Source organism: Daphnia magna, unplaced genomic scaffold (assembly GCF_020631705.1).
Source record: "Daphnia magna isolate NIES unplaced genomic scaffold, ASM2063170v1.1 Dm_contigs117, whole genome shotgun sequence".
Taxonomy (NCBI): Eukaryota; Metazoa; Arthropoda; class Branchiopoda; order Diplostraca; family Daphniidae; genus Daphnia; species Daphnia magna.
The window spans coordinates 87129-114804 of record NW_025533128.1 but is presented as its reverse complement, the minus strand read 5'-3'; the positions used below and the strand labels follow the sequence as shown (position 1 = coordinate 114804).

The window sequence follows — 27676 nt, the reverse complement described above, 5'->3', positions numbered from 1 at the left end:
ATATGTGATAATGCCCTTAATTCACCAGTTTTGATAAATTCGTCGCATCAATTTCCATCGACATCGTTTTGGGAGAAAACCCATACGTAAGTTACGTACGTTAAAATCCTAAATAATGCTGAAATTTACGAATATTTTTAATTTTCTAGAAGTCTTGTTCCAAGCAGATGAAACAAAAATAAAAAAGGGAAGTCATTACGTATTCACTTTATTTCATAAAATCACATCTAAAATTTCCTTTTATTTAGATCAACTTGGCGATATTGATCCAACCCATCACTCTTTCTAAATATTTATCGAAAAATTTTTATTCTATAATGATTATGATATGTATTTTTCGTCTGAATTAAAATACAATTTGGATCTTTATCAAAATGCTGACATTTTATTTTATTACAAAAATGTTAGGGCGTAGAAAAAAAGGACGTAAAAAAAATTAATCAGGGATTGTTTCTCATATGGATGTCGGCCCAATATCAAACGCCAACATAAAAACTTGGCAATTTTTAAATGGTCGGAAAGAGTCGGCTAAGTTGGCCGATATTGCCAACCAAAATATCGATCGGGCCGACATCGGCCCAATAAAGTGTGTTACTTGGGTTTCTGTTGAGGAATCGTCAACATTGTCTGTTAAATTATCTAGATCTTCTAAAAACTCATCAATTACGTCAGTATGATCCGCCATTGTGTAAACAAACACAATAACACTGCCCATTTCCCCCACAACTTAGGCAAACTTGAGCCTTAAGTCAGTTTCAAGGCACCTAGGAAGGTACCTTGAGATTTCGGAGACTTAACTAAGTTTGGGGACTCGACTTTTACGTTTTCAAGTACAAGTTTTCAATTTGACTTGAGATTTTTGTGCTCGGAATCCTACTTGGGTGAAAGTCTGAAAAAATTTTCAAGTCAAGTCGGAAAACCACCTAAGTCAAGTCCAAGTCAAGTAAAAAAGGACGTTCGGAATTCGAACCTCGACGGAAATCGAACCGACACTTAAATAAGCCAAATCTTCTAAAAAATCGTCTATTATGGCATTTTCACGAGCCATGTTTAAAAATATTCAAAACCGCGTAGTTGACAGCTTTTTCTGCACATACAGTCGTGCCGTTCTCAAATTATCGTATTTTTTCACACAAATAATACAAATTGCATACATACAGTGTTGCCGCTGTCAAATTTCATGCGATTTTCCAGTGAAAATAGCTAACTTTGAAAACCAACTTACCGAAAGTGACCTCGCGAGGTCACTTTCAAAAATCAAACTTTCGTGAAAGTTAGGGACCAACTTTTGAGTTTTGAAAGTGAAGTAGGCTACTTATTTTTGACGAATTTGTTTGAGAATACCACTTTGAAAAAAAGGCCGAAAGAAAAGTAAAAAACGGCTACTTTGGCCCGTTTGAAAGTAAAGTAAGTTACTTTGAGAGAGTCAGAATTCGACCCCTGGTCTCTGTCCAATCTTCTTATCAGTGCCTTTGCCTGACCTTCTGCCAAGATTTCATTCTTGCTAAGGTATCTTTTGTTCCCATTCCATGGGAGCGGTTCTACATAATGTCCATCATCATCTTGAGTGATGGACTCTGAATAGGTCTTCCACTGTACTGAAAGTGGCACCTTTTCCAGTTGATCTAGACTCTCTAGTTTCCACCATCTGGCAAAATCAATTTCTTCTTTTTTCGGGTCAGTGTCTTCATGTAAATCTTTGGGTGTTCCTAGTTTAGCTTAAAAGCTAGTTTAGCGAGAAAGCTGATAGCCGTTGTAGACGATATCGCCACCTTCTCATCTTGCCCTAGTAGTAGCCATCCCAATTTACTTTCTATCGCTCGAATACCTGTATTCGACACGATCTGTTTTGAGCCGAGAACCTTCCAAACTTGATTCGCTCCGATCAAGACGTCTATTTGGCAGGGTCCTGCTTTTCCGCTCAGTATACTGTCGTCGACTAGTTGGTATCCTTGACTCCAAAAGTTCGCTGACGAATTCTGTCTTACTTGACCCAGCAATTTTCCCGATTTCAGGTTGCTCTATTGCTTCAAGTTCAATATCTTCCGCCTGTGGGATTGTTCCGCGAAGTCGTAGCTTTCTAACGCTTCTTTCCTTTTCTGGATGGATGTGTCCCACTGCTTGCAGCTTCAGTTTGATTTTCCCGACTTCTTGTAGCCCTAAAGTCTGTGCTAATTCACTCCTAACAAGGGTTGCATTCGATCCTTGATCGATATAGGCGATAGCTTTATGCCACCCGTTTGGGCCCTCCACTACCACCGTTGCCGTTTGGACGTATACGCCACCAAATAGGCGTGCTTCGATTGAGAAAGGAGCGCCATCTGCTACTTTTAACATTGGAGACGCTGCCACAGTTGCTGTCACCGATTTCGGCTTAACTGCCTTGTTGCAGATAGACGTGTGGTGACCCTGTCCGCACTTGTAGCACCTGCTTGTACTCCAACACTCTCTCACCTGATGATTTTTCCCCTGGCATTTCCAACACCTTTTTTCTTTCTTGATTAGCTCAAGTTTCTTCTCTAGGGTGATATCACATTTGGCCGGGGAATGTTTATCATTGCAGAATAAACATCTTCTTTTGACCGCAGTATTCTGTTTCCTGTTTTTATGATATTCTGTAGCAGTGCCTGTGACTGCTAGTTTAGCTGCCATAGGTGTGGCAAACGTGTCAAACGTTACTCTTTGCGTCTTTTCCCTTGCTTCTGGTTTGGCTTTCTTCTTTTCTTGCTTCTCGGTTGAGTAAGCATACTCCCAATCTCCAGCTATTGAGTCGATGAAGGTAAAGAAATCTGTTAATGTCTTGTGAAACTCCCTTGTTTCGCCATGCCATCGAGATTTTAGCTCAATTGGCAGTTTTCTTGTCAAGATCTCCATAATTGCTTCATTCTGAGCTGTGTGTTGGTCTAAACTGCCGAGGTTCAAAGCATGGCCCTGTCCCAACACAAACTTCAACTGTTCACGGACTATGTTCCGATCTCACTGTCGTCTAAATCGGACCTTCTAGCGGGAAAAATCGGATCTATGTCCGATTTTTCCGCAAGATGCCATTTAATATTCTTTCACTAGACGGCTCTAGTGATCGGACGTACATCCGTTCTCGAAAAATTTTGAATTCAAAATCAATGGGCATTATTGAACGGGCATTGATCCGTTCACGGAAACGCCAAATCGTCAACAACCGGTTTTTAAATGGCAAAAACAAAGCAAAAAAAGGGAAATTCAATAGACAAAAGTATTTGTAAGCTGGTTGTACAAGATTTAAAAAGGGAAATTAGAAAAGAAAAATGCAAACAGCCCGCATCTTTTCATGCGTCGACCCGGGTATATAAGAAACGTGATCCGCCAGATCCCTCAGTCAACAAAAAGTCAAGAAAAGGTGAAATTTCATATTATTAAAACATGAATTCACATTTACTTGTTATTCTTTTTCACATTACAGTCTTCACAGGAATAGAAGTCCCTAATTGGACTACTGACTCCCCTCTATTTAATGTGGGAACGGATGATTACCCTGTGTTATTTGAAAGTATAGGTTATAGGTCTACCTATTAAAGCACACCTATGGGAAAGAAGTTAATTTATTTGTTTATTTCATATTTCAGAATCTTCTACAGTCCTGGAAAGTATTCTAAGAGATGTTCAAGAAGAACATCATTTCACAAACAGAGACATGGAGAACGAAGAATTGCTACGCAAGGAAAAGATTACTGTGAACAAGCAACATGCCAAGCGTATGGCTCAGATATCAAAGGATTGGGAAGACAATCTCAATATTGCCATGAAGGCATGGATTGAAAGTTATGCCACTGTCCCATCTACCTGTTGGATTTGCAAGAAAGGGATTAATTCCAACTACATCCACTGTACAACCTGTGTCAAGGTTTATTGCAGCCAATGTGACATTGCTTTCCATACATCAACTACTCTTCACAATCGTGATCTTATGCAGAGTACGAATGTGGTTAAGTTAAAAGCAAAAGAATTTTGGGATATGACAGAATATGTTGTTGTAGTTAAAGGTAAGTAATTGATGAAATAAATTTCTATTATGACATATATAATATAAATCGTAAATCTGATATGAATCTTTCCAGATGTACCTGTTCCCTGCTTTGTCCCGTTGGAATGCAATAGTTGTCATTTAAAGAACTCGCTAAACTTAGAACCTTCAAAAGAAGTTTCAATGATTGTTTGTACTAGCGAAGGTGAGCGACAAAGCATTTTATTATATAATTGAAAGACAGTATCATTCACTTATTACTTTGAAATATAGGCCGATTTGATCTCAATGGCGCATCATTTCGATGCCTTAATACGAGTTGCGAATATCATAAGGAACCGGTTCTGGCTTCCATGCCAGACTATGTAATATCGGGACTGTGGCCAGGTTCTCCCACTAGAAGTTGCACTCTGTTTACCAAATCTGTTCTGGTCAAATGGTTCCATTTAAAACATAAGACCCCTTCGACCGCTGCCATGAAATATTTAGAAGTGCTCGAGAAAATGGCGACTGAATCAGGAAGAGTACTGCTACCCAGCTGGCACATCGTTGGCTGGGTCGTGACCATAACGCTATTTGGCCAACTTGTCGCTACCATCCTTTATGCTGCTGATTGTCAATACCTGGTCACTACGTTTTCACTGCCTCAAATTCCCAAGAAGGTACCATAAAAGGTTTAAAGCAGTTGGCTGCTGATTTTACCTGGTCACTACCTTTTCACTATCTTAATTTCCCAACAAGTTACCATAACAAATTAATTGTTTTTTGGAACTGTTTGCTAGTAAACTCTATTTCGACTCTATATTAGAAGAAAAATAAATTCAAAATAAAATTTTCAATGAAAATTTGTTTATTTAACTTCTATCAGTACTTGTCTTCCATCAGTAAAGGAAAAATAGCAAAATGGCTGGTTTCTTCCGCCTCCTCGTCAAAATCATATAATTGCCAGGACATAGGAATCGCATATGCTTTGCATTTTACATTTTCAATTGGGTAGCTTATTAGGGGACTGATTAAATTAGTATTCACACGGTACGTTTGAAGGACACCATTTGCATCAAAAGGAGATTCCAAAAGCGGTTCGGGCTCGAGAAAACGGAGACCAACAATTTCTACATCATCACCAACTTGCATAACATTTTGAATACATACAATTGTTCCATCGTTGATGAAGACACAGTTGTTAGGGGCTCTAGTAGTTAATCGCCAGGGATCAAGTACAGCAGTTCTATACTGCTTTGCTTCGAAAAGAACATCGTTACCATCAGGTAAAGGGCCACGACAATGGGAATTAGACAACAGTAATGAAGGGACGTTGACAGGGGTGGATAGCTTTTTACAACTTGCCGCTTCTGCCAGCCTTTTAAGTACCTGTGCCAAAGGGTTTTGACTGCGACGAATTTTTTTCTTAATCTGCTGTAGAAAGTTTTCGAACGGGAAACAGCTGAAGTTATCGACAGGGCCGAAACGGAGTACATCTCCAGGAAGGTGGATGAGTCCATGAACATTATAAACAACAAATTCAGGACCATACAATTTACGGCTTTCAGATACAAAGTTGCGAAGCAATTTCTTACTGTAATTGTTGTAATGAAAACATAATTTTACGGATACCAAAATTTTCATTGCTAGATGGAGGCAAAGAATATGGTTATATAATGGAGCGGGAAGGATATCTTTCAAAACAACAGGGCCCCAGTAAAGTAAGAACTGTCTAAACTCGGTGGCTTTCCACCTTGGAAGGTCGACAAGAGAGCGCGGTTGCCTAACGAATTCGCTTGGGACTGATTTGCGTATCGCTATTAACCTGCGCGAAATTTCTTCCACATTTTCTTTGCTGATTAGATGGACAGATGTCGATCGTTTCACCCAGGTTTTGAGAAGCTTCCGCATTACTCCCAGACAGACTAGGTGTTGGTAGTCAATTGGGAAATCGAGAACCATATCAATGGAAAGGTCTTCCAATACGGATAATCTAACGTGATGGTCTGGTTGTTCACGGTCTACAAATGTCTGATGAGTTCGTAGTGCTGCTTCCATATCAGGATACGTTACTCTGCCTTTATGTTTTCCCGGTGTAACATAATAAAAACCTTCTGTGACACACTTCGGACACGAGTAGTAGCCGGAATTACCCACGATCCCGCAGATAAATGAGCGGTCTACAGCATCAAGATTGAAGTTTAAGATTTGAGACCCAAGTACAAGACCACGATGAGTAATGCCATTACTCTGCAAACTGGAGGCTTCTTCCACGAACATTCTCAATAATTCGTTTGCACTTGCAGGCTTCTGATGTCCATGGTAAATTCCGACAAGGAAAGGAGTTTGCTCTCCTTCTAACAGAAACAGAATGGGATGAAAATGACTTAAGCTGCTTTTACTCAGCGGCAATCCATCCGTGTTCGCGCGCCCTCTCACGACGGAAGGAATCTTGTTGAGTAGACGTCGCCCAAGTTGATGTTGAATTCTTTTTTCTAACCCAAAGTGATTTTAAACACCTCCGCCCGATAGCGGAATAACAGATACTTTGCGTGGAGTCTTCAGTAGGGTTCTTGAACAGTTTGGCAAGAAAGTGAATGTGGGGCCTTGATGACGAAGGTCTTTCAAACTTTGATAAACCTGTCGGCGGCTGCGCCCGAGACGTCTTCTTTCGTTAACCAATCGGCCAAAAACTCTTTCAGCTCCACATCTTGATCAATTGGCTCCGCTTCTGCATTTAGAATGGCATCGATGTCGTCCCAATCCTCCAAGTCTATGCTTTCGTCACCGGATTGTTCGCTTTCATCTGTAGTAGATTGAGGTGTTGCATCAGAATCGGACTCCAACAAGGATTCTGAACGATTATTATAAGCATGATTTTCATCGTCATTTTGACTTTGGGGTAAGTCGTTGAAATTGATTGATGTTGGAGACCATTGGTTTACATCTCTTGAGCTTGAATGGCCCGAAGTCTCAGACATCTCGTCATTGTTCAAGGAAAGCGGTGCGTCCTCGTTGTCATCTCTTTCATCATCGGCATCTTCGTCTGCGCTATTCACAACATCTTCCCCAACCAGCAGAACGTTTTGGCGCGGGCTGACAAGCAGTTCGCCGTCCAGCTGTCCACCGAGCATAGCAAACTCTTGGTTGAATCTGTTAATCAACTATCTCCTCTTAACTACTAACTTTCTTCTTTTGGATGGTTCCTCCATTGTAGCCTAAAAAAATAAATGTTAAGCATCAATCCGTCAAAAATTTCAATGTTGAAAATAAATAAACAGATAATAAATTTCAGGCTACCTTGCAATATAGGATAGCCGATGTGTTAATTATAAGGGTTAATTATAAGCTGGACTAAAGGCAATTTGTTGAACTTCAGCAAAGTAATCTATTGGGTTGCGGTCCAAGATCGATTTACATTTCGGAAACGGCCAATTGGAATTAATGGAAAATCTGCCTGCGGCCAGACCTGGTAATAATTTTTAAAAATTATACAATGATCTTTGGGACTGTTGAAAAAGAATGAAATTACTTTAGTTAAATCAAAGGGGTTCCATTTGAACTTTTCTGCTTCTTCAAAGGTCATCACTTAAATTTTTACGGACCAGGAAGGAAAATCTGCTTTAGAAATGGCTTTATACAGATCAGGAGTTGCATAGTCTGGATCATCGGAAGTAAGTTGATGAGCTTTGCCCGCATCTAAATTACGAATCCCTTCATCGGTCTAAGAAATACATAACTCGTTAGAATCCTATGAATAAAACAATTTTCAATAATTTGTCAATACCTTGAAATGAAATTTGCAGTACACTGGCTTGCCTTCTGCATTAACTAACTTAAAGGTATGCGATTCGTAACCGTTCATGAAACGATAACAATCTGGAGTCCCACGATCGGAAAACATAAAACAAACTTAATGAGTCGTTTCTGGTCGAAGAGATATGAAATACCAGAACATATCAGGGTCCTAGTACGTATTCAATGTAAATAAACCAAATTAAATACTGAGTCCTACTTTCTCTCAAAATGATTAAACTTACCTTCAAATGGATTACTGGATTGCGTTTCTGAGTATGAATAAAGCTCGGAAAGAGAATATGATCACGAATAATAAATATGGGGGGTTGTTTCCGACTAAATCCCAGTTGCCTTCTTCGGTGTAAAATTTGACTGCAAATCCTCGAGGATCACGAGTGGTGTCGGCTGAGCTATGTTACTCATCAGTTATTACATCTGGCAGATAAAGATGTGAAGCCTTGATAAATTTCAATTAAATAGATATCCAGGTCAAACAGGGACGGTAAACTAAAAACAAAACTCTATATTAAATTATGAGTAAACAACTTTTCACAACATGTTGCTAACCTGTCCAGTAGTGCAAATCGAAGAATTTTACTTCATAGAGGTCTTGTTTACCCTGGAAGATTACGCCAATTTAATGGAAAGAATTCTAACCTGAGAATATAACACAAATTAAAATATAACGGATATAGATTAAAGCAAAAGTATTAAGCTTACCTCGGGTAATTGATGGTGATGGTTAATTCAATTGAAAACATTCAAGTGGCACATAACTATTATTGTCCCAAACATATTAAAGCAGAGAAGCTGTCGTTCATAGAAGAAAAATACATCGTCGTTAGCTCAGAAATGATAAAAATACAAACACAGATTTACCTTGTATGTCAAACACTATAGCACTTGAAGAAACAATCGGGATGAGAAGAAAAGATTTTGTTGCATGACACAAAGTCCAAATTTGTTTGATTTGTGACAATTGAAATTCAAGTATTTGTTCCGGGAATCACTTCAGTTGTCACTATTTCACTAGTTTTATTCGTTGTTTAGATAAAAGTTCACTCCGGAAAAACACTGAAGACTGAAGCATGACGACGCCATTTATAAATCAATTAGTAAGAATCACACATCGTTGCACCAATGACCAACCCCATAATTTCGAATAACAAATGTTGTATAAAATAGTAATTATGCCACCAAATTGATTTAAAAATTCACGGTCACGTTTTAAATAAATATTTAAGACAAAACGTTGAAACTAAATTGCTCTATTTCAAAGTCAATGGAATGGCAACGTTGCGTCATTCAGAGCCACTCACAAAATTTTTCGCTGTGTCTAATGGCGGTTGTGATTTTTTTCCTCCATCATTTATCGAGTTATTTGTTGTGATTTCCACAAATTCACCTATAAAATTCATTTTGGTAAGTTTGTCACTTTTGAATAAATCTTATTTGTGAATTGGTACATTGTTGTAATCTGAGATGCACCAGATTTGTTTACATTCGACAAAATTGCTAGCTATGCACGTTTTTAGTTTTGCTGGTTAGGCTTTGTGCAAATTTTGCTTTGCTAAATTTTGCTTTGCAAAGTTTGCTTTATCATTTTGTGCTTTTGTGGTCACTGTTTGTTTCTGCGTCTAATTGTTAGCCTTAACTTAGTCTTTACTATTTTATTTATATTTTTTGTCGTAGAATGGAAATGTCAATTTTGCTGCCAGAAGCACACAAGTTTTTGGTGGTGATCCTCTATACTTCATCGGCGGAAGAAGTAGCAACGGTTTCCGAAAATTGGAGAGTGGACCAAGATGTCATGTTTTATCCAAACTTCAAGGGACCGAAATTGGAAAAGGCTGTAAGAAGTCACCAAACTCCCGACTCAAATTGGCCCAGTTATCCTTACATGTTGCTTAAAATTTGTGGTAAGTTTTCCGTAGGAATAATCGTAGCTCGTATACATCTTAATTTAACGATTAATTATACATTATGTTATTTTATTTATTTCGACAGATGACTGGAAAGTTGCCAGAGGGTGGGAAAAAAGAGCGTTGAACCCTGATTCTGATTTGCTTACTTCGGATGTGGAAAAGCCGAAGAAAAGAAGATCTTTACCGCCTCTTCGGTTCAGCCCTACAATGGAAAAGAGATCAATCACAAACGGCCCTTCAACATCAACCCAAAAGTGCGCTATCAGTTCAGAGGAGGATAGCGACTCGTCTCCCGACGAAACGATTGAAGACACCTTACCAGCTTTGGATGAAGGTGTGTATTTATGTCGGTGTGTGTTAAGTCTGATTTATGTCAATGTTCATGTGATTTATTTTTCAGATCTAGAATCGGAGAATGAAGTTACCACTTTACGAGAGAGTCCTGTCCAAAGTCAAGGCAAGTCAGCAGCCGAGAAAAAAACCAACGAGATCAACATTGCAAAGGCAAACGCTGCCAAGTCCAACCTTTTAAAGACAAACGCTGCCAAGGTAAACGCTACCAAGACAAACGCTGTCAACACGGTTGCTGAAAAGCCTGTCACTGCTAAAGCCAGTGCAAACAAATCCCGTCATTTGAACAATCTCGCGAAAACGGTTTTCTCCAAGATCTTCAACACGCAGAAGGATGGTGTCGAAACCATCAGTCGTTTCAAGCAGCCACTTGGTATTAAGCCCTCTCTCCCCTCCTTGACATGAACCACCAGCTTCCGGCTCCAATGTCGTCTTCAGTTTCCAGTCATCAGCATGTCGCAGCTTCTCCTGGCTCCAAGAGGCGTCTTTTTGTCGATAACAATACTTCATCTTCCCCCAAGAAACCCGCGATTGCTCAAGAATCCTCCTTGGACAAGAATGTTTCTCGGCTGACGTTGAAGAAATCATGCGAGATCCTCGAATGTGTTAATCGAGTGGAACAGAAAATTGATCGACTGTTGGCCTTCCAGGACAACCAACACATTGAAGACCTCTTCGACGAAGTTATGAAGTTGCCTGTTGACGACTGTGACAGCTGGCAGATGCTGGAGGATCTTTTGATGGACAAACGCAATTGCATCAAACTGGTAGGTTTCAATGGGGTTTTTTAGTCCAGTTCCCTTCCCTGTGTTTGTGAAAATTATGTTAATCCAATTTTTTATTTAAAGATTGGCTGTTAATTTCCTTTTGTTCCTCTTTGTTTAGGTTTCAAAATATTCGACATTGGGTGGCAGTGACCTTGGTGACTTCGTCCGCCGTATATGGGCAGCCCTTGTGACGGACAAATTTGGCTGCGAGTTGTCGTGGATAGGAAGAGATAAGAAGAAAATAGCCGTAAAAGGATCAAATTGCTTCTCTCTCGTTGTTAGTAAGTGACTGCCATTTAGTCCCATTACTTTTCAATTAATTAATTTAAACTACAAATTCAATTCCTTTTCTAATTTGCAGGAACGGTAAAGGCAAACAAAAAGTATGCAGATGTCAACGATCCTGACATTGAAAAGGCTTCCCAAGATTGGATTTTCAAGTCAAAACGTCGAGTCCAGCGCGCTGAAGACACTGCAAACGTCGTTGAGTCGTGTGTTCCAAGTCTGTCGGATTCCCCGGTTGCCGGAACCAGTGGATCCAACAGATCCGCAGTATCCAACATTTAAAACTCGGCTAGTTCGTCCGTCTCCAATAAAGGCAATGGGAAGAAGTAAACTAAGAAGAAACAAACTAAGAAGAAACAAAATAAGAAGACTAAGAAGATCTCACTTTTCAATATTTCATTTTTCCTAAAAGAAATTTTCTCAAATTGTATCATTTTCATTTATTTTAATAATTGTTTTTATTTGTATCCGGTTCCAGAAGCAAAAATACAAAGAACTGTGGAAGTAAATCAAGTTGTAAACCGTTTTTCTCTTGATCCGCAGCTGGCACAGGTCATTGCTGGGAAGTGATCATTAAACTACCTGTTTTTGCTTGGTCACTACCCGAGTTAAACCAGGTTGGCACCACTTCACAGTTTATTACACACACTGGGTCATTACCTAATAATTTCAATTGGTCGTGACCAGGCGTGTGCAATAGACAGTAAATCGGACATGACCTGGTTTTTACTTCGGGTTGTTACCAAGCCAAAAGAGGTCGTTTCATGGTCACTTTCTAGCAGTGACCTGTGCCAGCTGGGTATTGTTACACTACACATAAATTTTATTAAAATCTTCTTATCGAACTAATATTTCTATTTAGATTGGTACCATTAACCCTGTAATGTTCAAAATGGCGAGTACCTACTTCTCTTATGCTCGCCACAGAATTGAAGTTGATATAAAAAAACGGGAAAAGATGAAATGTAAATGCTGCGTGGGACCTTGCCTGTACTCCCATTTTGACGTAGTAATGAAGCTATATCGATACGAGTCTGCCGGAAGGTTATATAGATGACAAAATTAAACAGAGCATAAATATTTTATTGATACTTTACTTGTCTTTCACAGCGGCTACATGGAATCTCTGGACGGCAATGAAGGAATCGAGTTTGATGAAGACATTAAACGGCACATTGAAGTTATAAACTCGTTCAAGCCTCAGGTACTTTATATTAAAAATAGCACTTTTCATTTAGCGTATATACGTAACGCATGCTTACACGATTATGTAGAAAAGGGGACACGATTCATGCGGAAATAGCAAGTACAAAGCCGGGCGAGAAAGTAGTGCTCGATTTCGCACTCAAGACGAAACCGGACTTGGTTCTGCTTGCTGTAGACACTTGAACATCCTTGTAACTGGAAACTTAAAAACGGGTGAAAGTTACCGTTTCGTACATCACTTTCATAAAATTTTATGGGCACTAGGATACCTATATTTTTGTTACGACGTGATCTGTAACTATTCAACATTTGCGAAAGATGTTTCGAAACTTTCAGTGGGCCATCCGGATCATGAAAATTTTGATCGCATGAGTAATGAAATGACAGGTTTCCTTTCCGTTCTTCATGGTAGGACCCATGTTTGGGACTGCCAGGTAATTTAGCTTAACTATCGAACATAATTTTTTAAATATTAAATTGTCCTTTTATTTTAGGTTCTTCATAATGGTAGGTGGAAACATGGAGCAGCGGCATCATTAGGAGAAGAGCAGGAACAAGTGTTCGCTAAATTATCCAGATATGGGTCCGTTACTAAACACATGAGTCCAGCTTGTAAGTAGTTTCTGAAGAACATTATCAATTAACTAATAAAGAAAAACCCTTAAATTAATTAAGCTCGCCGAGATCACCTCACCGAAGCGATATTTTATCATAATGAAGATAAAGAACAGGGCATGGTGAACTCCTTGGTAAAGAGATTAGCTAAGGTAATATCTAATTCCTTTATTATTTAGTATTTGTATATGTTGATTTTACTGATGTTTTTTTATAACCAGGCAAGCAAGAAAGTGACTGAATTTTCTAGGAAACTACAAAACTCTCTAGCATTGTGTGGTTTACAAGAAAAAGACCTGCCAATTACCCTTAAACACTTGCAAGAATCAGCCTTAGATAAGAAAAGTAAGTGAACATATGAAACATAAAGCTTAAATATCAAAATAACACTTCATTTTTAGATTCAACTACACCCCTTGATACTATGGTGAAAAGTAATGCTGTTAATCAGACAATTTCATCACGCGAATTCTCCGACGAAGGCGTCAACATAAAGAAAAATGAAAAAAAATTGCCGGGGTCCTTCAAATCGGATCTAGAAGGTTACCGCATGACTGCAGCTTGGGCTCGAAAGCAAATGAGCCAGTACGGAGGTAAAATAAGACAATGCATTGCTTTAGCTAAACAAACCTTTAAAACTAATTTTTTGCTTGGCATTTAGACTCTACCTCTGTAAGGGAAAAATTTCGTTCCAAGATGGAACAAGTCAACAGTAAAGCTTACGCTCTATTAGATCTGATAAACGAAAAGAGCGATTACCAAATTACAAGAGAAATGTATGCGACTGGGCTTTTTCCTTGGAATGAAACGAATAAAAGTAATGCTAATCAATCGAATTTTTTAAAATCTATAGCTAATTGCGAATTATTTTTTAAATTTGTGAAAACGTAGTGAATTTGACTACACGCTACAATCTTATTGATACCTGGATGCTGAGTGAACGCTGGCAAGAGGAAATCATTCAAACAAAAAGAGAAATGGTAGCATTTGTCAAGTATTTCCAAGACTTGCATGTAAACTTAACAGACGACCTAGCTATTAAACAAACTATTGTTCAAAGCTATATTGAAGACTGCATAGAAATTTCTGAGGACGAAGTATGGTCATTAGTATCTTTAAGTGTTTTTTTATGTTGTTTCTATACAGTAAACCTATTAACATGTTTTACAGACAATAATCTATCCAGAAGCGATCCAGGAAGCTCGTGCGTGTGTCGTACTCATAACCGAAGAACTCGAGAAAGTAAGAATGATTTTGGCCTCTGCCACTACTCGTTTTCAAGCGCATTTTAAAGCAGATGAAGATGAAGACAGCAGTGAGGAAGACGAAAATAAGGAAGATGAAGCATGTGATGAAATTTTTCCGATTGACGAGGATTTTGAAATTGATTACCATGAAAAGTGTGATGAATAAACGTTAATGCTTCTCTTTAATTCAGAATTGTCTGTGTGAAATTCTTCTAAGTAGATGAACGATGAAAGGATCATCATCAAAAGTTCAATGTTTTTATAAAAAATTTACTATATAAGGTCAAACGAGAGCTTTTAAAAAAATGGTTATTGACGTTTTCCCCTTCTCCAGAAATAGTTGAAAAATTTTTAAATTTAATTGTGGGTAAACTAATCAACAAAAAATGATACATTTTACAGAAATGAATACAGCTTATCGAGTTCTATCGATTTGAGTGAAATTTACGTTGAAAAATGTGAAAGGAAAAATTGTGAAAAGAGAAACTGAACACTTTTTCTTTTTCCGTTTTTATCAACAGGGTCCAGTATAGGGCTAGATGGCAAAAATGGGAAAAGTAAAAGTGTTCCGTTTTTTTTTTCACAATTTGTCCTTTCACATCTTTCAATGTAAATTTCACACAAATCGATAGAACTCGATGAGTTGTATTCATTTCTGTAAAATTTATCATTTTTTGTTGATTAGTTTACCCACAATTAAATTTAGAAATTTTACAACTATTTCTGGAGGAGGGGAAAACGTCAAAAACCATATTTTTAAAAGCTCTCGTTTGACCTTATATAGTAATTATTTTATAAAAACATTGAATTTTTCATGATGCTCATTTCATGGTGTATCTAGTGATCTATTTGAAAATAATTTTAATGGACTTTTTATTGTTAAATTTATTGGAAAAGTCTCCGCCAATCACAGTCATCCAAGGGCAATCGAGAAAAAAGAGAGGGATTTTCAAATTCTCAGTGTGGCATTCTACATTTCACGCAAATCTTATATTTCTCGGTTTACACTGATGTATTTATTAGTATAAAAAGAATTAAAGAAAATACATACAATTTTCAATTGCCCAGAAGAAAAAGACAATGGAAAAAATGCCAATATTTCGACCAGAATACTACTTCCTTAAGTGTCATTTGAATCCTTTGATCCCAAACAGTGACTCCATTCCAATGCTTCCTGCTGATACTGAAGAAACTACAACATCACCACCGGTGGTTGACGGCAGCGCAGAATTGGATGCATCGAATGCCCTCTCGGCGCTGGAAGAAGTTCCGGTACCTCCACCACCTAGGCGAAGTAAGAAGATCCGAAAGGACAAGTCCCAGAAAAAAAATATGACACATTTCTAGAAAGTTTCGTTTATTTTCTTACACAATACTAGATTGGTAAATTCACCTATGACTAATAAGCTTTTTACAAAAAAAACAATTGTTTTCAGAGCTCCAAAGCATTTTATTGCAAATAAAATTCTCGGTTATATTGTTATATGTGGGTACACAAGTAAATCATTCCATAATGTTCATCTTACTCATTTTAAGAAACACAAGAAACAGGTAGTTTTGTATCAGACTCTTTAAAAACCTTAATCAAGGAACGCTGTTGAGTGAACAACTATGCTACTCTTGAAACTGTTCGTTCTCTACAAGTTTACGAATCCATTCAATAGCGATGTTGCTGAATTTATCCTCGCTCCATGTTTTTGGAACTGAGAAGAAAAAAGTTTGGCATACTGGTTCAAGGTCAGATGGTATTTGGATCATTATAGGAAAATTCCTGTAAGTGCGATCTTCAATTGGGACATCTTCTTCTCCTAATAGATATAATACCGTACTTTGTTCCTTAAGCGATGTTTTGACTAGTTTTTGGTCTTCCGGAATATCTTCCAGAATGTTTACCGGAAAGTCTCCCGGAATGTCTTCTGGAGAGTCTCCCGGAATGTCTTCCGGAGAGTCTCCCGGAATGTCTTCCGGAGAGTCTCCCGGAATGTCTTCCGGAGAGTCTCCCGGAATAATTGACGAAATGGCGAAATGACTAATTGGCGAAGCGGAATGTGGAAGTTTTCTTTCAAATGAATTCGGGGTACTCGCCGGCAATGTTTTGGCGCCAGGAATGGTAAAAACAGGAGATGGAGTAATGGGAGGAGAATAAGGTAATATTTCTTTAACAGCGAGATCTGATGATTGAACAGGTGTTTTTCCCCTATAACTCGATGTTTTCTTGCTTTTACAGTCTCTTTGGGGAATTTTTTCTACAGTAAACAATAAAATAATTTCACTCATTGAAATTTAAAAATAAAATGTTATTATAAAATTTCTTACCTAGGTCCTCTTTGTTGTAAGACTGGAATTTGTAAGTGTAGATAGTTTTTTGAGAGGGCCCGTCAGAAATGCGGTTGACTGACACACATGGATTGTCTTCACTTACTAACTTAGGTAGTATGTATGAGGACAAAGCAATCACCAACTTTGGCTTCATTGGTGTCTTTCCGCCAAATGTTCTTTTGATAAATTGAGATGCGTACAATTTCTCAAGAATGTCATGCAATGACCCTTGTCCACCGTCCAGCAGAGCGATAGCATCGCGAACGAGTGCGTACATTGTAGCGGACACTGGACGACGATCCGTCATGTAATCTTCATAAGCCTTCAGCTTACTTCCTCTGGTTATTTTCGGATCTAAAGAAAGATCAATACGTAGAAATTAAATCGATCAAAATCTAGGCCGAAATACACACCTGTTCTGACAGGGCCCACTAAATATTCCGCTTTAGTTTGTCCATTGAACCGATAGGTAAATGTTGTGATGGGGTGCCGAAACCGTTCAATTTCTTGCATCTAAGAATAAAACAACAATAATGATATAATAGACATATTATCATGTGTCAATTGTACAGACTTATTACATGGAAATCAGCCAATAAGTCTTCGTAGTTAGCGCACATGTTGGATGGGCCAGCAGCAATTTGATTTGGGCCTGCTACAGGCATGTTAGTTTGCAAATGTACACCCTATAATAATAAAACAAAAAAAAAATTAATTATAAATTGAAAAAAAAATGTTTCTGTAAAAGAGTATTATTCTCTTTACCTGTGAGTTGTTATTAATGGATGACAACAATTGGTCTGCATTGAAACCAGGGGCCGGTGTGTTTGGTCTCAAATCTGATAAAGTTGCCAGGGTTTCCTCTTGTTGGACATGCACAACCTGTAATGTGAATGTGTTATTTAGTTAAAATACAAGGACAGTACTGGAGAAAGAAGATTTCTACCTCAAAATCACCATTAAAGGTTTCATCATTGTTGACCTCTTGGGCTGAACCGGGTGGAGTAGTTTTCAACTGAAATTTGGTGTGATCGTCAACCAATTTTCTTTTCCTGCTCAAAAAATTTTCCGGTTCAGACCCTGCAAAGTAAAGTTGAGATTAATAATAGTTGGTTAACTATCCATCAGTTCGGATTACATTTTGGATTAAACTTCAGTAATTCTATAGCAAATGCTTTTCCAATCGCAGTGTTATGGACCAGATCATTAAGGCCTCCTTTGCTATGCATTTTTCTGGTGGGTTGTTTCTTTGGATTTTCGGCCACCATTATTAAAACTGAATGTACTCCCATTGTACTCAATTTATCTTGAAGTTTTTCAATTGAATTCATGGCGTCCCATCTTTTTCCCAAATCCCACGTTACAGCAGGTTTGTCCTTATTAGATAATGCAGCCTCTGCTGCAAATAATTGTTTCGCCTCTATCGTGCTACTTGCCATTTCTCAAGACTAAAAGAAGGATAAAATAAAGCATTGGTTTTCTTTTCAATTCAGTGATTCATATAAATTGGATTTCGCCATTTAAAAACCGGTTGTTGACAAATTGGCGTTTCCGTGAACGGATCAATGCCCGTTCAATAATGCCCATTGATTTAAAATTCAAAATTTTTGGAGAACGGATGTACGTCCGATCACTAGAGCCGTCTAGTGAAAGAATATTAAATGGCATCTTGCGGAAAAATCGGACATAGATCCGATTTTTCCCGCTAGAAGGTCCGATTTAGACGACAGTGAGATCGGAACATAGTCCGTGAACAGTTGAAGTTTGTGTTGCCTGTCCACATGACAAGGCTGTTGCCTTGTCATAGTCATAGTTGCATCGCATTCATCGGTGGAGTAACGGTAGTACTTGAGGTGTATTGCTTCCACTTGGAGCTGCAACTTGAAGTGTGGGGCTTGCCATACTTGTTTTTTCTACTGGTTTCTTTTTCCTCCAGTCGATGCTTATTTTGTGGAAACGGTCGATGAACTCTTAATGCTGCACCAGGTACTTCTGTTGAACTTCGAGGGCATCCAACATAGGGATGATTGTTTCGTAATTCTTGATTAGCCTTTTCATCCTGTCATCGGCTAGCTCAAATGCAGTTTCAGCTTCCTGCAATTTGTTTTCAGAAGTTGCGGTTTAATAATTTTTCAAGTTTTTATGAAGTTCTTTCTCCAAAACTTTTATGGTCACCGCCAACGTTGCTTGATTCAACCTCTTGGCAGCCATTTTTGTTGTGGAGTTTCACTGGTGATCTGAAAAATTTGTCTAAATAACAATTATAGTGGGATATCCCAAGGCAATATTGTGTCTGAGAAAGCAACACAAAAATTAATTTAAGAAGAAACAAAAAGACTGTATTTTTGCGTAATCGCACACCTTTAACGACTTGAAATTAAAATTCAACTTCTTCCCTTTGGGGTGGTCTCAGTTAACATAAATCTTCTTGATGATGTCTTCTTGCCACACTTGCTTAGAATTTTGACTCCAATACCTGAAGAACGAATTCTTCCTCTTCCTCTCTCTTCACCGTGACCACTTGGCCTTCAGCACGGTCTTCAATTGCCACCTTGACGTTCTTCTTGTCCTCTTCTGGTACTCCTGCCCTCGCTGCGAAAATGTTGGAAACAATGATTATTGTTGAAATGAAGTTATGTTGAAAAACAGATATTTTTGGGTACGTTGTTTGGTTACTAATATACACCAAAATAAACAGAAAATATATTATTGAGATTCTTTATTATCTTTAGCATGTTTTGATGTGATATTTTACTTCGATTTTTATAGTTTAAGAACCACAAATTCCAATAAAATGTACCCCCCTTTGCCCCTTCCCGGCATCCATTGCGGCGGCCATTTTGATGACGCGCGTAATTCAAATTTGAATTCTAACTTCTCATTATTATTATTCCAACGTTTTAAATTACCAAGAATGTACAGTACCCACCCAAATTATTGTGCACTTTGTCGTTTTTCGTCCCTTTTTACATGGCCTCTTATGGCACTACGTCCCCCCCTTTTTTTTAACTTTACGGATCAGGCGTAAAAGATACGAAATTAAAAATAAAATCAGCATACTCATCGATGAGTTTGCTATTATTTGATGTGTGGCGCATCTATGAGCGTATTATATCCTGAACGGTATATGTGCGTTCAGGTGTACAAAATTTCCCCCTTTTCCCAGTTTCGCGCCGCCATTACTTTTGTTAGTGTACCCCCCAAAAATGTCCCTTTTTTTGCCCTGTTGCATGTCCCACCAGGCTACTAATACTCCTGCAGCTAGTCATTTCAGTCTCATAGAAGATATGTAGGAGTATTAGTTGCCTGGTGGGACATGCAACATGCGCCACCAGTGGTCGAAAAATACAGCTATAGTCGTTCTACTATAATAAGTTTTCTATGGAATGAAAAAACAAAATTTGGGTCGCAGAAAAACACAAAATTTAGGGAATAAAAGTAGGGTAAAAAATAATTTGATTGCACAAAAATGAACTTGAGCTTATTCTTTTAACGGGGAAAAAGATTACAAGTTCGTGCGACTTTTTTTTTCAAAGGTATGCACGAAAGAAAAAAGGGACATTTTTGGAGGGTACACTAACAAAAGTAATGGCGCAAAAGTGTTTTATTCATAAACAACATAAAGCAAATACAATGAGTGAAGAGTGACACGAACAAATTGTTTTGATTATTTCATTATTTAATTACATTTTTACATTGAAAAATACCTAATTAGCTTTAATGGTTTATTCTTAGTTATTGATGCTAGGCTTAGAAGGTTGCTTTCTAATTGACTATTCAATTGTTGGTTGTTGCCCCGGTCAACCTAGTGGGATTCCGATACCTTGAAAAGGGAAAATAAAAGAGTGATGTCAGGGCTATAACATTACAATTTTGTGAAATAAGTTACCTGTTTGATAAGTGTGTTAATTTTTTTACAATGCCACAATAGGTTACCTTCTTAATAAAAAAGTGTACTTCCCAACGTGGATGGAAAACGCAGCCAACACACTGAATGCAAATTTAAAGCTTTGGCTGAGTAAGACTGTAAAAATTTTATGCATTTCACTAATCCTAAATAAAATTCGTTAAATGGTAAGAAATTCATTAATATTACCTATCAAATAATAATATATTCTTACTTCTGTTCTAATGTAAAATTTGTTTCATGGTTCTAAAAGAAATGAAATACAGGATACAGCAATTTTTTTTTCACTAAAAAAGTTTATTCTTTTAAACATATATACAGATTTTAAAAATACAAACACAAATACAACTAACTTTAAAACCAAATCAAAAGAAAAAAACAAAAACAATAAACGTAAATAATGACAACATAGCTAAACAATCACACAAAATTGGAACGCCCGCCACAGACCGGTTGTTGACGAATTGGCGTTTCCGTGAACGGATCAATGCCCGTTCAATAATGCCCATTGATTTTGAATTCGAAATTTTTGGAGAACGGATGTACGTCCGATCACTAGAGCCGCCTAGTGAAAGAATATAAAATGGCATCTTGTGGAAAAATCGGACATAGATCCGATTTTTCCCGCTAGAAGGTCCGATTTAGACGACAGCGAGATCGGAACACAGTCCGTGAATAGTTGAAGTTTGTGTTTGATAAAAACCCGACCCAAATTCGTAGTTTGAATTCAGGTGCCATTTTTGCAAATGGCGTCGGGGCAAGCGGGTCAACCTCGATTTTTGCCCCGCCCTGGCTGTGGCCCCCCGTTTCAGCCCGATTGCCTTTTCCCGCGGCGGGGCGGGTGGTTAACCCGATTATGGCTAATCGGGTCGCTACATTTAATGATGGCAACATTGCCTTACTAATTTGGGCAACATTGGGTGCGTCCAGTCGGTATCCAATCGAATTATTTTTCGAACAGCTGATTATCAAAGTTCTTGTACAGCCTGAAGTGGTTTCACTTGCGACTAATATTTCCGCAACATCATTGGTTGTCAGAGATCACGTGATCGAAAGTAATTCAATCGGATACCGTCTGGACACACCCATTGTGATTCTAAAATACAGTGCCGGTCCAGTTATAGAACCGGCCTGTGCGCGGTTCTATAACTGAATGGTTCTATAACCAAGCACCCGATCTTAGTGCCACCTATCGTTGGTTCTTTCATCCCTCAAACTTTGACGGTCTTAGAATGTAAGGGCACATAGCAGAGTGGTAATGCTGTTCGTCATGGATCTATAGTCCCGTGTTCGAACCGTTGCTATGACTAACTTAAAAAGATTTTTAATATATGTGTAATATAGTCTATGGCTATGAATGGTGAGATACTAGTGTATCTTCATTGGTGGGGGACCATCCACAGAGGAAGTGGTTTGATGAACTAGAAGAACTGTTGTCATACCAGAAGGAAAAAGAAATTAGAGTTGGTAGAAGGACTGGAATGGAACAAGGTGCTAGAAGATAAGAATGAATAGTGGAAGCCATTTTATTCTGTTGTATTTGGTATGAATAACTTTACCGCCTATTATTATTGTATTTGTATGAATAACTTTACCGCCTATTATTATTAGGTGGGTCATTGAACCAATGTACAACATTGCCTAAAAAGATAAAACCCATTACAGTACTATTTTTTTGCATGTTTTAAAAGGCAAAACCCATTCATTCCCGCCATAGAAAATCGATATAGTACATAATACGGCCAACGGTAGCGCTGAAACACGGCAAAGAAAAATCGGTTCGATAACCGAGCCGGTTCCATAGCTAGGCGGTTCTATAACTGGACCGGCACTGTAACTATTATTTTATGGTCGCGCCTATTGCACCGTGGAGTCCACGGCGCTCTAGTGTCAAGTAGTGATATTGCACCGTGGAGTCCACGGTGCTCTAGTGTCAAATAGTGCTATTACGCCGTGGATACCAGGTGGCGCAGAGTGTGGAAGAGCGACGTTTTTTCCACATTGTGTCATTCCACACAAAGTAGTCACATCACGGATCTACGGATATAAACAAACTACGGAAATAAAAAAAGAAAAGAAAAAAGAAAATTTAACTTTGGCTCTTCTCTACCAATCAAGTTATTTTAAATGTTTTTCAAATGATAAACCCAAAAGTGTGTGGATCCTGTTGACCGAGCTGGAGGATCAATAGGTCCGACAATTTATTCACCCTCTCGCCCAATAAAACGAGGCGGAAAATATATGTTACATCTAGTATCGTGGTGTTGGAAAAGATGCTCAGAAGTGCTGGACAGATATCCATGTATTAATAAATGTAATAATATTTTTAAGGCAAATATAAAGGCAATCTCAGCACTATAGAGCGAGAAGACTCTGCGCCACCTGGTATACACGGCGTAATACCACTATTTGACACTAGAGCGCCGTGGACTCCACTTATTTTTATTCTGTCAACCAGTAGAATACAGAACAGTTCAGTATTTGTGTCTGTACTTTTAGGACAAGTTAAGTAATAACGAAGTTACTTTGGTTGGGTAAAATAGACTTTATAGAATTTTTGTTTTTAGATTATTCTTCTTTTATGGCATCCCTACTAATGAAAAATCACAGCACGACCCCTGTTTCCCAAGGTAAAATTTTGTGATTTAAGTTAATCTTTTGAATAACTAACATGTTCTTTAAGATACCCATTCTCACTCAATTGGAGCTGCTTTGACATTCATAGTCATACTTTTGGGAATTGGTGTACCAGTATGGTGGAATACAACAACAGTGCAACGTGCTTATCTACCTTTGGAAGAACTGTCTAATATGGTAACATTGTCTGAAAATGACCAAAGATTTCATATTCTGTTCAAAACCACTGAAGATGCTTCAGTGTTAGTGAAGAAACTACAAAATGATCTATCTGAATCTGAGGAGCTTTGTGAGTTATTTGGAACATTATTGAGTATAATGCTGTTAACTCCAAGCTAACAGTGATCTTAATCATTTAGCAAGTTACAATTTCAGCATTGTTCCTTATCCTCTGAATCCAAAAGAGGTTAACATACTCCTTTCACAAAATTCAATTGATGCCATTGATGTTGGCTTTGAAGAACTATCAGAAAACAATCTGCTAGATGGTTTATCCATTGTTCAAGTACCATCTCATTATTTACCGTCTGGGAAAGTCTATATAGGAAGGCACAATTTCCTGTACATTTCGGAAGAAACAAGTATACTTATCTTGAAATGTTATACAACAAAAATGTATCAACAAACCAAATTTTTGAAAACAGATTTTAAATCCTTTTGCAGCATGTTGGCTTCAATCTTGTCAACTTATAATCTTCATGAAAATTCTATTGCAAACCTTCCAATTTCCAATCAATATAATGTTCTTCTAACTTTTGCAACGTCCAACCTAAATATGGTACATCCTAGTCTTGTTTCCATGTTTGAGGGTACAAAATGTTTTTATACATGTTTTACCATAGTTTTTAGATTATTTGCTTTGCTTGTGGAAAACACCTGATAATAATTCATTTATGATCTTAGAAAATTTTGCTGCATTTTCAAAGAAGTTCCGCCATGTTTCTGACCTTTCAATATCGTCTCAAGTTGTTTACATTGGAAATGGACACATAGGAGCAGATTACAGTACTGATAACAATGCTTTCATCCTTAATGAAGAGAAAGTTGTCTCCCTCATCAATATACTGGAGCCACGATTAGGTATCATTATCTTTTAAAGTGCACTGCACATTTTGTAACAAATTGTTGTGCTCAACCCAGGAAACCAGCTGTCATCTGATCCTACTTTCCACTGGGTACTGTATGTTCCTCATGAAGAACAGTCACCAATGTACATCTTCAAAAGCTCGTCACCCATCACAACAAACTCGGTTCTCAGTCCACGTTGGAATGGTGGAGGTTTACAAATTGTCAACGGAATAGAACATTCCTTTGCTGGACTTGCCCTTTGCCAATTAAGAAATGCACTTGGTGTTTTCTCCCTGCAGGTAATTGTGTGATTTGTAATATTAACGGCGCTACTATTTGAAAGCTTTGAAGAAATTTCGTTTACTTTCCTAAAAAGAATATCGAGGATTCTTACGTCTCCTTGGATTATGATGAATCTGGTGTTCACGCTTGGGAACTATATTTGTTGACAAGACGCCGTACGATTCAATTTTTAAATCAAGCTATGATTACTCTCAAAGTAAAACAGATTATCTTATTTTCTAATTATGTGTGTATTTTTAAAATATGTTGAATTCTTTCAAACGTTTTAGTCTCTGTCGCAGTTATTAGAACAAATCGGCAATATCGTTGTCAGTGAAGAAATAAAAGACTTGGTTGTCACTTCCGTCAAAATGGTTGATGCCGCCAGAAGAGCCATTCAAAACGGCAACCTGCAACAGGCGTACCGAGATGCTAAAGTAGCTAATGTGTGCGCGGAAAAGGCTTTCTTTGATCCTTCGCTTTTGGCCTTGTTATATTTCCCTGAAGATCAGAAGTATGGCTTCTTTTGTATAATTTGTTTTAACTTTTTAATAATTTTTTAATTGAAACTTTTGGTCTTTTTCTTAGGTATGCAATTTATATTCCCCTATTTCTTCCGATAGGCATTCCAGTTCTCCTGTCGTTACGATCGGTCTACATGCATTTCCTAAAACGTTAACGTATTGTGTTCTGATTCCTTAGTATTTTGAAATGAAACTTTGTATTAAACAGGATTAAATGTCTAAACATCTTTACCCCTTTATGTTTTTATTTTATTTTATTTTGCATTTTACAATTTGATGTGTAGATTCAGCTGTGCCCACCTTCTAACTACATTAGATCTTCTCCGAGATAGACGTTGTACCCGCCTGCGCTTAGTAAGATTTGTCCGATAGCCTTAAATGATGTTTTGTGATCCGTATTTTGGGTTTTGGTGCCATTGATTCAGTATTTTGAATGTAAACAGAGTAGGCTTTCGGAGAGCAAAATATTTTCTTAAATTGTTGTTGTCTGCACTATATTTCTCTACAGAAAGGTTACATCAGATTTGCATTAAAAAGGCAAGGTTTTTGAACGATTTAATGTTAGGATTCAAACATGAAAAATTTGCAGAATTAATTTAGTTCGATCGGTATTTAAAATAAAAAATATCAACAGTTAGGATACTGATCCTGTTGATAACATTTTAACTCGGTTAACTTGTCCGTTTGAACTTCGATCCCAATCTGATTTCCATCAGGATCGACGCAGAAACATACCCCTCCGCGGCATTGGATTGGTCGATAATTACCATTGGTACAGCAAAACGGTTTGGCTACATTCTGGTCGGTTAGCCAATACCGCGTTCTTGCACATTCTATTGAAAGAAGCAAAAATTTTAAGAAATTCGCTTTCCTCCATTTTGTTTACTTTGGTACTGACTGCAGTTCATGGAGTTGGCATTCGCTGATTCTTTCTCGATTTCAAAATGTTCTATCTTTTCTCCATAAGGATCTGCGCAGTAAACTCTGAAAAAATGTGATGGTTAAGACGTTAAATGGGGTAATGGATTTCGATTATTCATAAAGATTCAAACAAGTTCTGCCTTATAGTAAACAACATGCACTGTTTAAGAATGAATTCATGATAAACGCTGCAGTTTCTACAGCTTCTACTTCTTAAAAATGATAAGGTAAGCTAATTAGCATACGTGGACTTGGTTAGAATAAGGGGCTGGTAGAATCCATCAGGTGAGCAATCTGGTTGTTCTATTCCAATCAATGTAATATTTTGACGGTTGTAGCTGTTAGTTAACATCTTAGCCTTTATCCTCTCCAATTCGCAAGGCCGGTAATAATTGGGTGTGTGCAGATCGGCTTTATCTTTTCGGGGTTTAGAAAATCACAAATCATTCAAAATAGAGTAGGGTCTATCCGTATAAATAATTACAGCAAGGGAGCTCCATAATGGCTGTGATGGGTTGAATAGAGGACGTCAGGGTTTGGTTGGCAGAGTCAATACAAAAGCAGGCTTGATTTACACACTGCAGCAGGTCATAGTTTCCGTTTGGTAAGCAGTGAGGGAACTGTACGGTACGTAGCGAGTCCTGCTGCGCTGCCACCTGATATGCTCGTGAACATTCTAAATGAATAATTTTTCTTTGTTTTAAATTAAACTTTCGCTATTGGGAAAATGCCATTTCTTGGTGGAACGAAACATACCGCAATTCATTGCTACGTCACTGGTAGCGTAACTGGGCGGAGATTCGCCAAAAATTCGGTTGTTTGCCACGTCGACGCAATAACAACTAGAAATTGATCGCAATGTAGTTTTTAGGAGAAACGTAAAACTTTCAGTTGCAAAACATAAATTTTATTAACCTGCTGCCTGGCTGACACTTTCTTGCAATGAATTCTCCATTGTCGTCACACCTGGGGCGTGTTTCGTACATTCCCAAGGAACCGCTTGATTTCCGATCGTCATAATCCGTCTGGGCTTTGAAACAATCCGTCTCCACTGAATTCAAAATAATACACTTTTATTATAACACATGCAACACGTATCAAATCCCAAATGCTTTGCTTTAAAAAAACTGACATTTTACGCATTTATACTCCGATCCCGGGTTCTGGACTGCACAGGTTAGACCTGGTCCACATTCTCGGTTATTCATATTGACACCACAAGCTTCGTTTTCTCCTATAAGAACAAATAGAGGTAATTAGTATACCATATGCCGTACCAAGTTCGCACGCAATTGCTCGAAATCGCCAACTATAAACAGGAAAAGGCAGAGTATCAGGAAACAAACATGGTATTGTAATCTGATAAGGAGAGTGAGGACGAGAAAGAAAAAAAATGCAACATCGTTTATACTTTCTCAACAGTTTACAGGCCAGCTGGTATCTAATACGGTTAGTAAACACAATTGAACAAGCTTTTACTCGTTACCAATGTAAAAAATGCAGAGCTTGCAACATCCACAGGGGCTACTCGGATCGTTCATCATTTTACCAAAACTGCAGTCAACACTTGCACAATTGGCTGAATCGCAGCTCCCCTCCTTACAATTTGCATCACCAAGAGGAGGCACTGCAGCATAACTGCTGGCAATGAGAGAACAATTAGCAATTAGCACGATCAAAAACGTGGAACTCCACACTTTAACTTCTATCATGTTTTTTTAGGGAAGTTGCAAGAAAACAATACAAAATCACAGACTGGTATGCTGCTGCCGTTTGTTACTTTGGGTGATGATAGTGCTTTGGCATGAAACCCACTGATAAGAAACGTTTCACGTAAGACTA

At 38.0% G+C, this 27676-nt stretch overlaps 6 protein-coding genes and 1 long non-coding RNA gene across 11 annotated transcripts; 3 read left to right on the top strand and 4 right to left on the bottom strand.

Annotated features, from left to right (window-relative positions):
• Positions 1–3189: 3189 nt before the first annotated feature.
• Positions 3190–14342, top strand: LOC116920118. The gene is made up of 12 exons (XM_045166947.1): positions 3190–3376; positions 3440–3526; positions 3603–3797; positions 4095–4205; positions 4274–4548; positions 11971–12152; positions 12219–12286; positions 12456–12748; positions 12809–12926; positions 13331–13522; positions 13821–13909; positions 14100–14342. Exons 1-12 carry the CDS (start codon positions 3190–3192, stop codon positions 14340–14342), a joined length of 2040 nt encoding a protein of 679 aa, XP_045022882.1.
• Positions 6271–7445, bottom strand: LOC123466774. The gene is made up of 2 exons (XM_045166943.1): positions 7283–7445; positions 6271–7200 (listed from the first exon to the last, which is right to left on the bottom strand). Exon 2 carries the CDS (start codon positions 7114–7116, stop codon positions 6607–6609), a length of 510 nt encoding a protein of 169 aa, XP_045022878.1. The 5' UTR covers positions 7117–7200; positions 7283–7445; the 3' UTR covers positions 6271–6606.
• Positions 8035–8858, bottom strand: LOC123466775. Its single transcript, XR_006641534.1, has 4 exons — positions 8660–8858; positions 8501–8590; positions 8348–8437; positions 8035–8287 (listed from the first exon to the last, which is right to left on the bottom strand). It is a non-coding gene; the product is annotated as an uncharacterized LOC123466775 (long non-coding RNA).
• Positions 9143–11477, top strand: LOC116923543. Of its 2 annotated transcripts, none has more exons than XM_045166942.1 (6): positions 9143–9202; positions 9473–9699; positions 9788–10039; positions 10106–10823; positions 10942–11104; positions 11185–11477. In XM_045166942.1, the coding sequence occupies exons 4-6, from the start codon at positions 10458–10460 to the stop codon at positions 11388–11390; spliced, it is 735 nt and encodes a 244-aa protein (XP_045022877.1). In that variant the 5' UTR covers positions 9143–9202; positions 9473–9699; positions 9788–10039; positions 10106–10457; the 3' UTR covers positions 11391–11477. Both variants share the same exon structure in this region; 1 of them encodes a protein (XP_045022877.1).
• A 1448-nt stretch (positions 14343–15790) lies between the features above and the next one.
• LOC116920117 lies at positions 15791–17166 on the bottom strand. The gene is made up of 4 exons (XM_032926174.2): positions 17077–17166; positions 16909–17008; positions 16493–16849; positions 15791–16422 (listed from the first exon to the last, which is right to left on the bottom strand). The coding sequence occupies exons 1-4, from the start codon at positions 17158–17160 to the stop codon at positions 15791–15793; spliced, it is 1173 nt and encodes a 390-aa protein (XP_032782065.2). The 5' UTR covers positions 17161–17166.
• A 5632-nt stretch (positions 17167–22798) lies between these two features.
• On the top strand, positions 22799–25144 carry LOC123466395 (GPI transamidase component PIG-S-like). 4 transcript variants are annotated; one of them, XM_045166921.1, is made up of 10 exons: positions 22799–22911; positions 22970–23032; positions 23086–23328; positions 23399–23620; positions 23684–23817; positions 23882–24119; positions 24180–24406; positions 24484–24606; positions 24680–24903; positions 24978–25144. In XM_045166921.1, exons 2-10 carry the CDS (start codon positions 22984–22986, stop codon positions 25066–25068), a joined length of 1551 nt encoding a protein of 516 aa, XP_045022856.1. In that variant the 5' UTR covers positions 22799–22911; positions 22970–22983; the 3' UTR covers positions 25069–25144. The 4 variants fall into 4 exon arrangements, with proteins under 4 accessions (XP_045022856.1, XP_045022860.1, XP_045022859.1 ...); XM_045166924.1 differs by having other exon boundaries at positions 22803–22911; positions 23684–23848; positions 23943–24119; XM_045166923.1 differs by having other exon boundaries at positions 22822–22906.
• Positions 25145–25390: 246 nt separating this feature from the next.
• LOC123466754 lies at positions 25391–27650 on the bottom strand. Its single transcript, XM_045166926.1, has 8 exons — positions 27321–27650; positions 26967–27068; positions 26750–26885; positions 26591–26676; positions 26319–26510; positions 26080–26251; positions 25812–25897; positions 25391–25746 (listed from the first exon to the last, which is right to left on the bottom strand). The coding sequence occupies exons 1-8, from the start codon at positions 27544–27546 to the stop codon at positions 25541–25543; spliced, it is 1206 nt and encodes a 401-aa protein (XP_045022861.1). The 5' UTR covers positions 27547–27650; the 3' UTR covers positions 25391–25540.
• Positions 27651–27676: the final 26 nt, after the last annotated feature.

What these genes read in the sequence shown, in the direction of transcription:
- LOC116920118 (XM_045166947.1), top strand. Translation starts at nt 3,190, where the DNA reads ATGGCAAAAACAAAGCAAAAAAAGGGAAATTCAATAGACAAAAGTATT. An exon ending in CCCATGTTTGGGACTGCCAG is followed by an intron (nt 12,749 to 12,808) that starts GTAATTTAGCTT and finishes CTTTTATTTTAG; the next exon opens with GTTCTTCATAATGGTAGGTG. An exon ending in TAAACACATGAGTCCAGCTT is followed by an intron (nt 12,927 to 13,330) that starts GTAAGTAGTTTC and finishes CTTCATTTTTAG; the next exon opens with ATTCAACTACACCCCTTGAT.
- LOC123466774 (XM_045166943.1), bottom strand. Translation starts at nt 7,116, where the DNA reads ATGCTCGGTGGACAGCTGGACGGCGAACTGCTTGTCAGCCCGCGCCAA.
- LOC116923543 (XM_045166942.1), top strand. Translation starts at nt 10,458, where the DNA reads ATGAACCACCAGCTTCCGGCTCCAATGTCGTCTTCAGTTTCCAGTCAT. An exon ending in AACGCAATTGCATCAAACTG is followed by an intron (nt 10,824 to 10,941) that starts GTAGGTTTCAAT and finishes CTCTTTGTTTAG; the next exon opens with GTTTCAAAATATTCGACATT. An exon ending in TTGCTTCTCTCTCGTTGTTA is followed by an intron (nt 11,105 to 11,184) that starts GTAAGTGACTGC and finishes TCTAATTTGCAG; the next exon opens with GAACGGTAAAGGCAAACAAA.
- LOC116920117 (XM_032926174.2), bottom strand. Translation starts at nt 17,160, where the DNA reads ATGCCTGTAGCAGGCCCAAATCAAATTGCTGCTGGCCCATCCAACATG. An exon ending in AGTGGGCCCTGTCAGAACAG is followed by an intron (nt 16,850 to 16,908) that starts GTGTGTATTTCG and finishes ATCTTTCTTTAG; the next exon opens with ATCCGAAAATAACCAGAGGA. An exon ending in TTACAACAAAGAGGACCTAG is followed by an intron (nt 16,423 to 16,492) that starts GTAAGAAATTTT and finishes TGTTTACTGTAG; the next exon opens with AAAAAATTCCCCAAAGAGAC.
- LOC123466395 (XM_045166921.1), top strand. Translation starts at nt 22,984, where the DNA reads ATGGCATCCCTACTAATGAAAAATCACAGCACGACCCCTGTTTCCCAA. An exon ending in CACGACCCCTGTTTCCCAAG is followed by an intron (nt 23,033 to 23,085) that starts GTAAAATTTTGT and finishes ATGTTCTTTAAG; the next exon opens with ATACCCATTCTCACTCAATT. An exon ending in CAACGTCCAACCTAAATATG is followed by an intron (nt 23,818 to 23,881) that starts GTACATCCTAGT and finishes GTTTTACCATAG; the next exon opens with TTTTTAGATTATTTGCTTTG.
- LOC123466754 (XM_045166926.1), bottom strand. Translation starts at nt 27,546, where the DNA reads ATGATAGAAGTTAAAGTGTGGAGTTCCACGTTTTTGATCGTGCTAATT. An exon ending in CTTATTCTAACCAAGTCCAC is followed by an intron (nt 25,898 to 26,079) that starts GTATGCTAATTA and finishes ACATTTTTTCAG; the next exon opens with AGTTTACTGCGCAGATCCTT. An exon ending in TGCCAACTCCATGAACTGCA is followed by an intron (nt 25,747 to 25,811) that starts GTCAGTACCAAA and finishes TTCTTTCAATAG; the next exon opens with AATGTGCAAGAACGCGGTAT.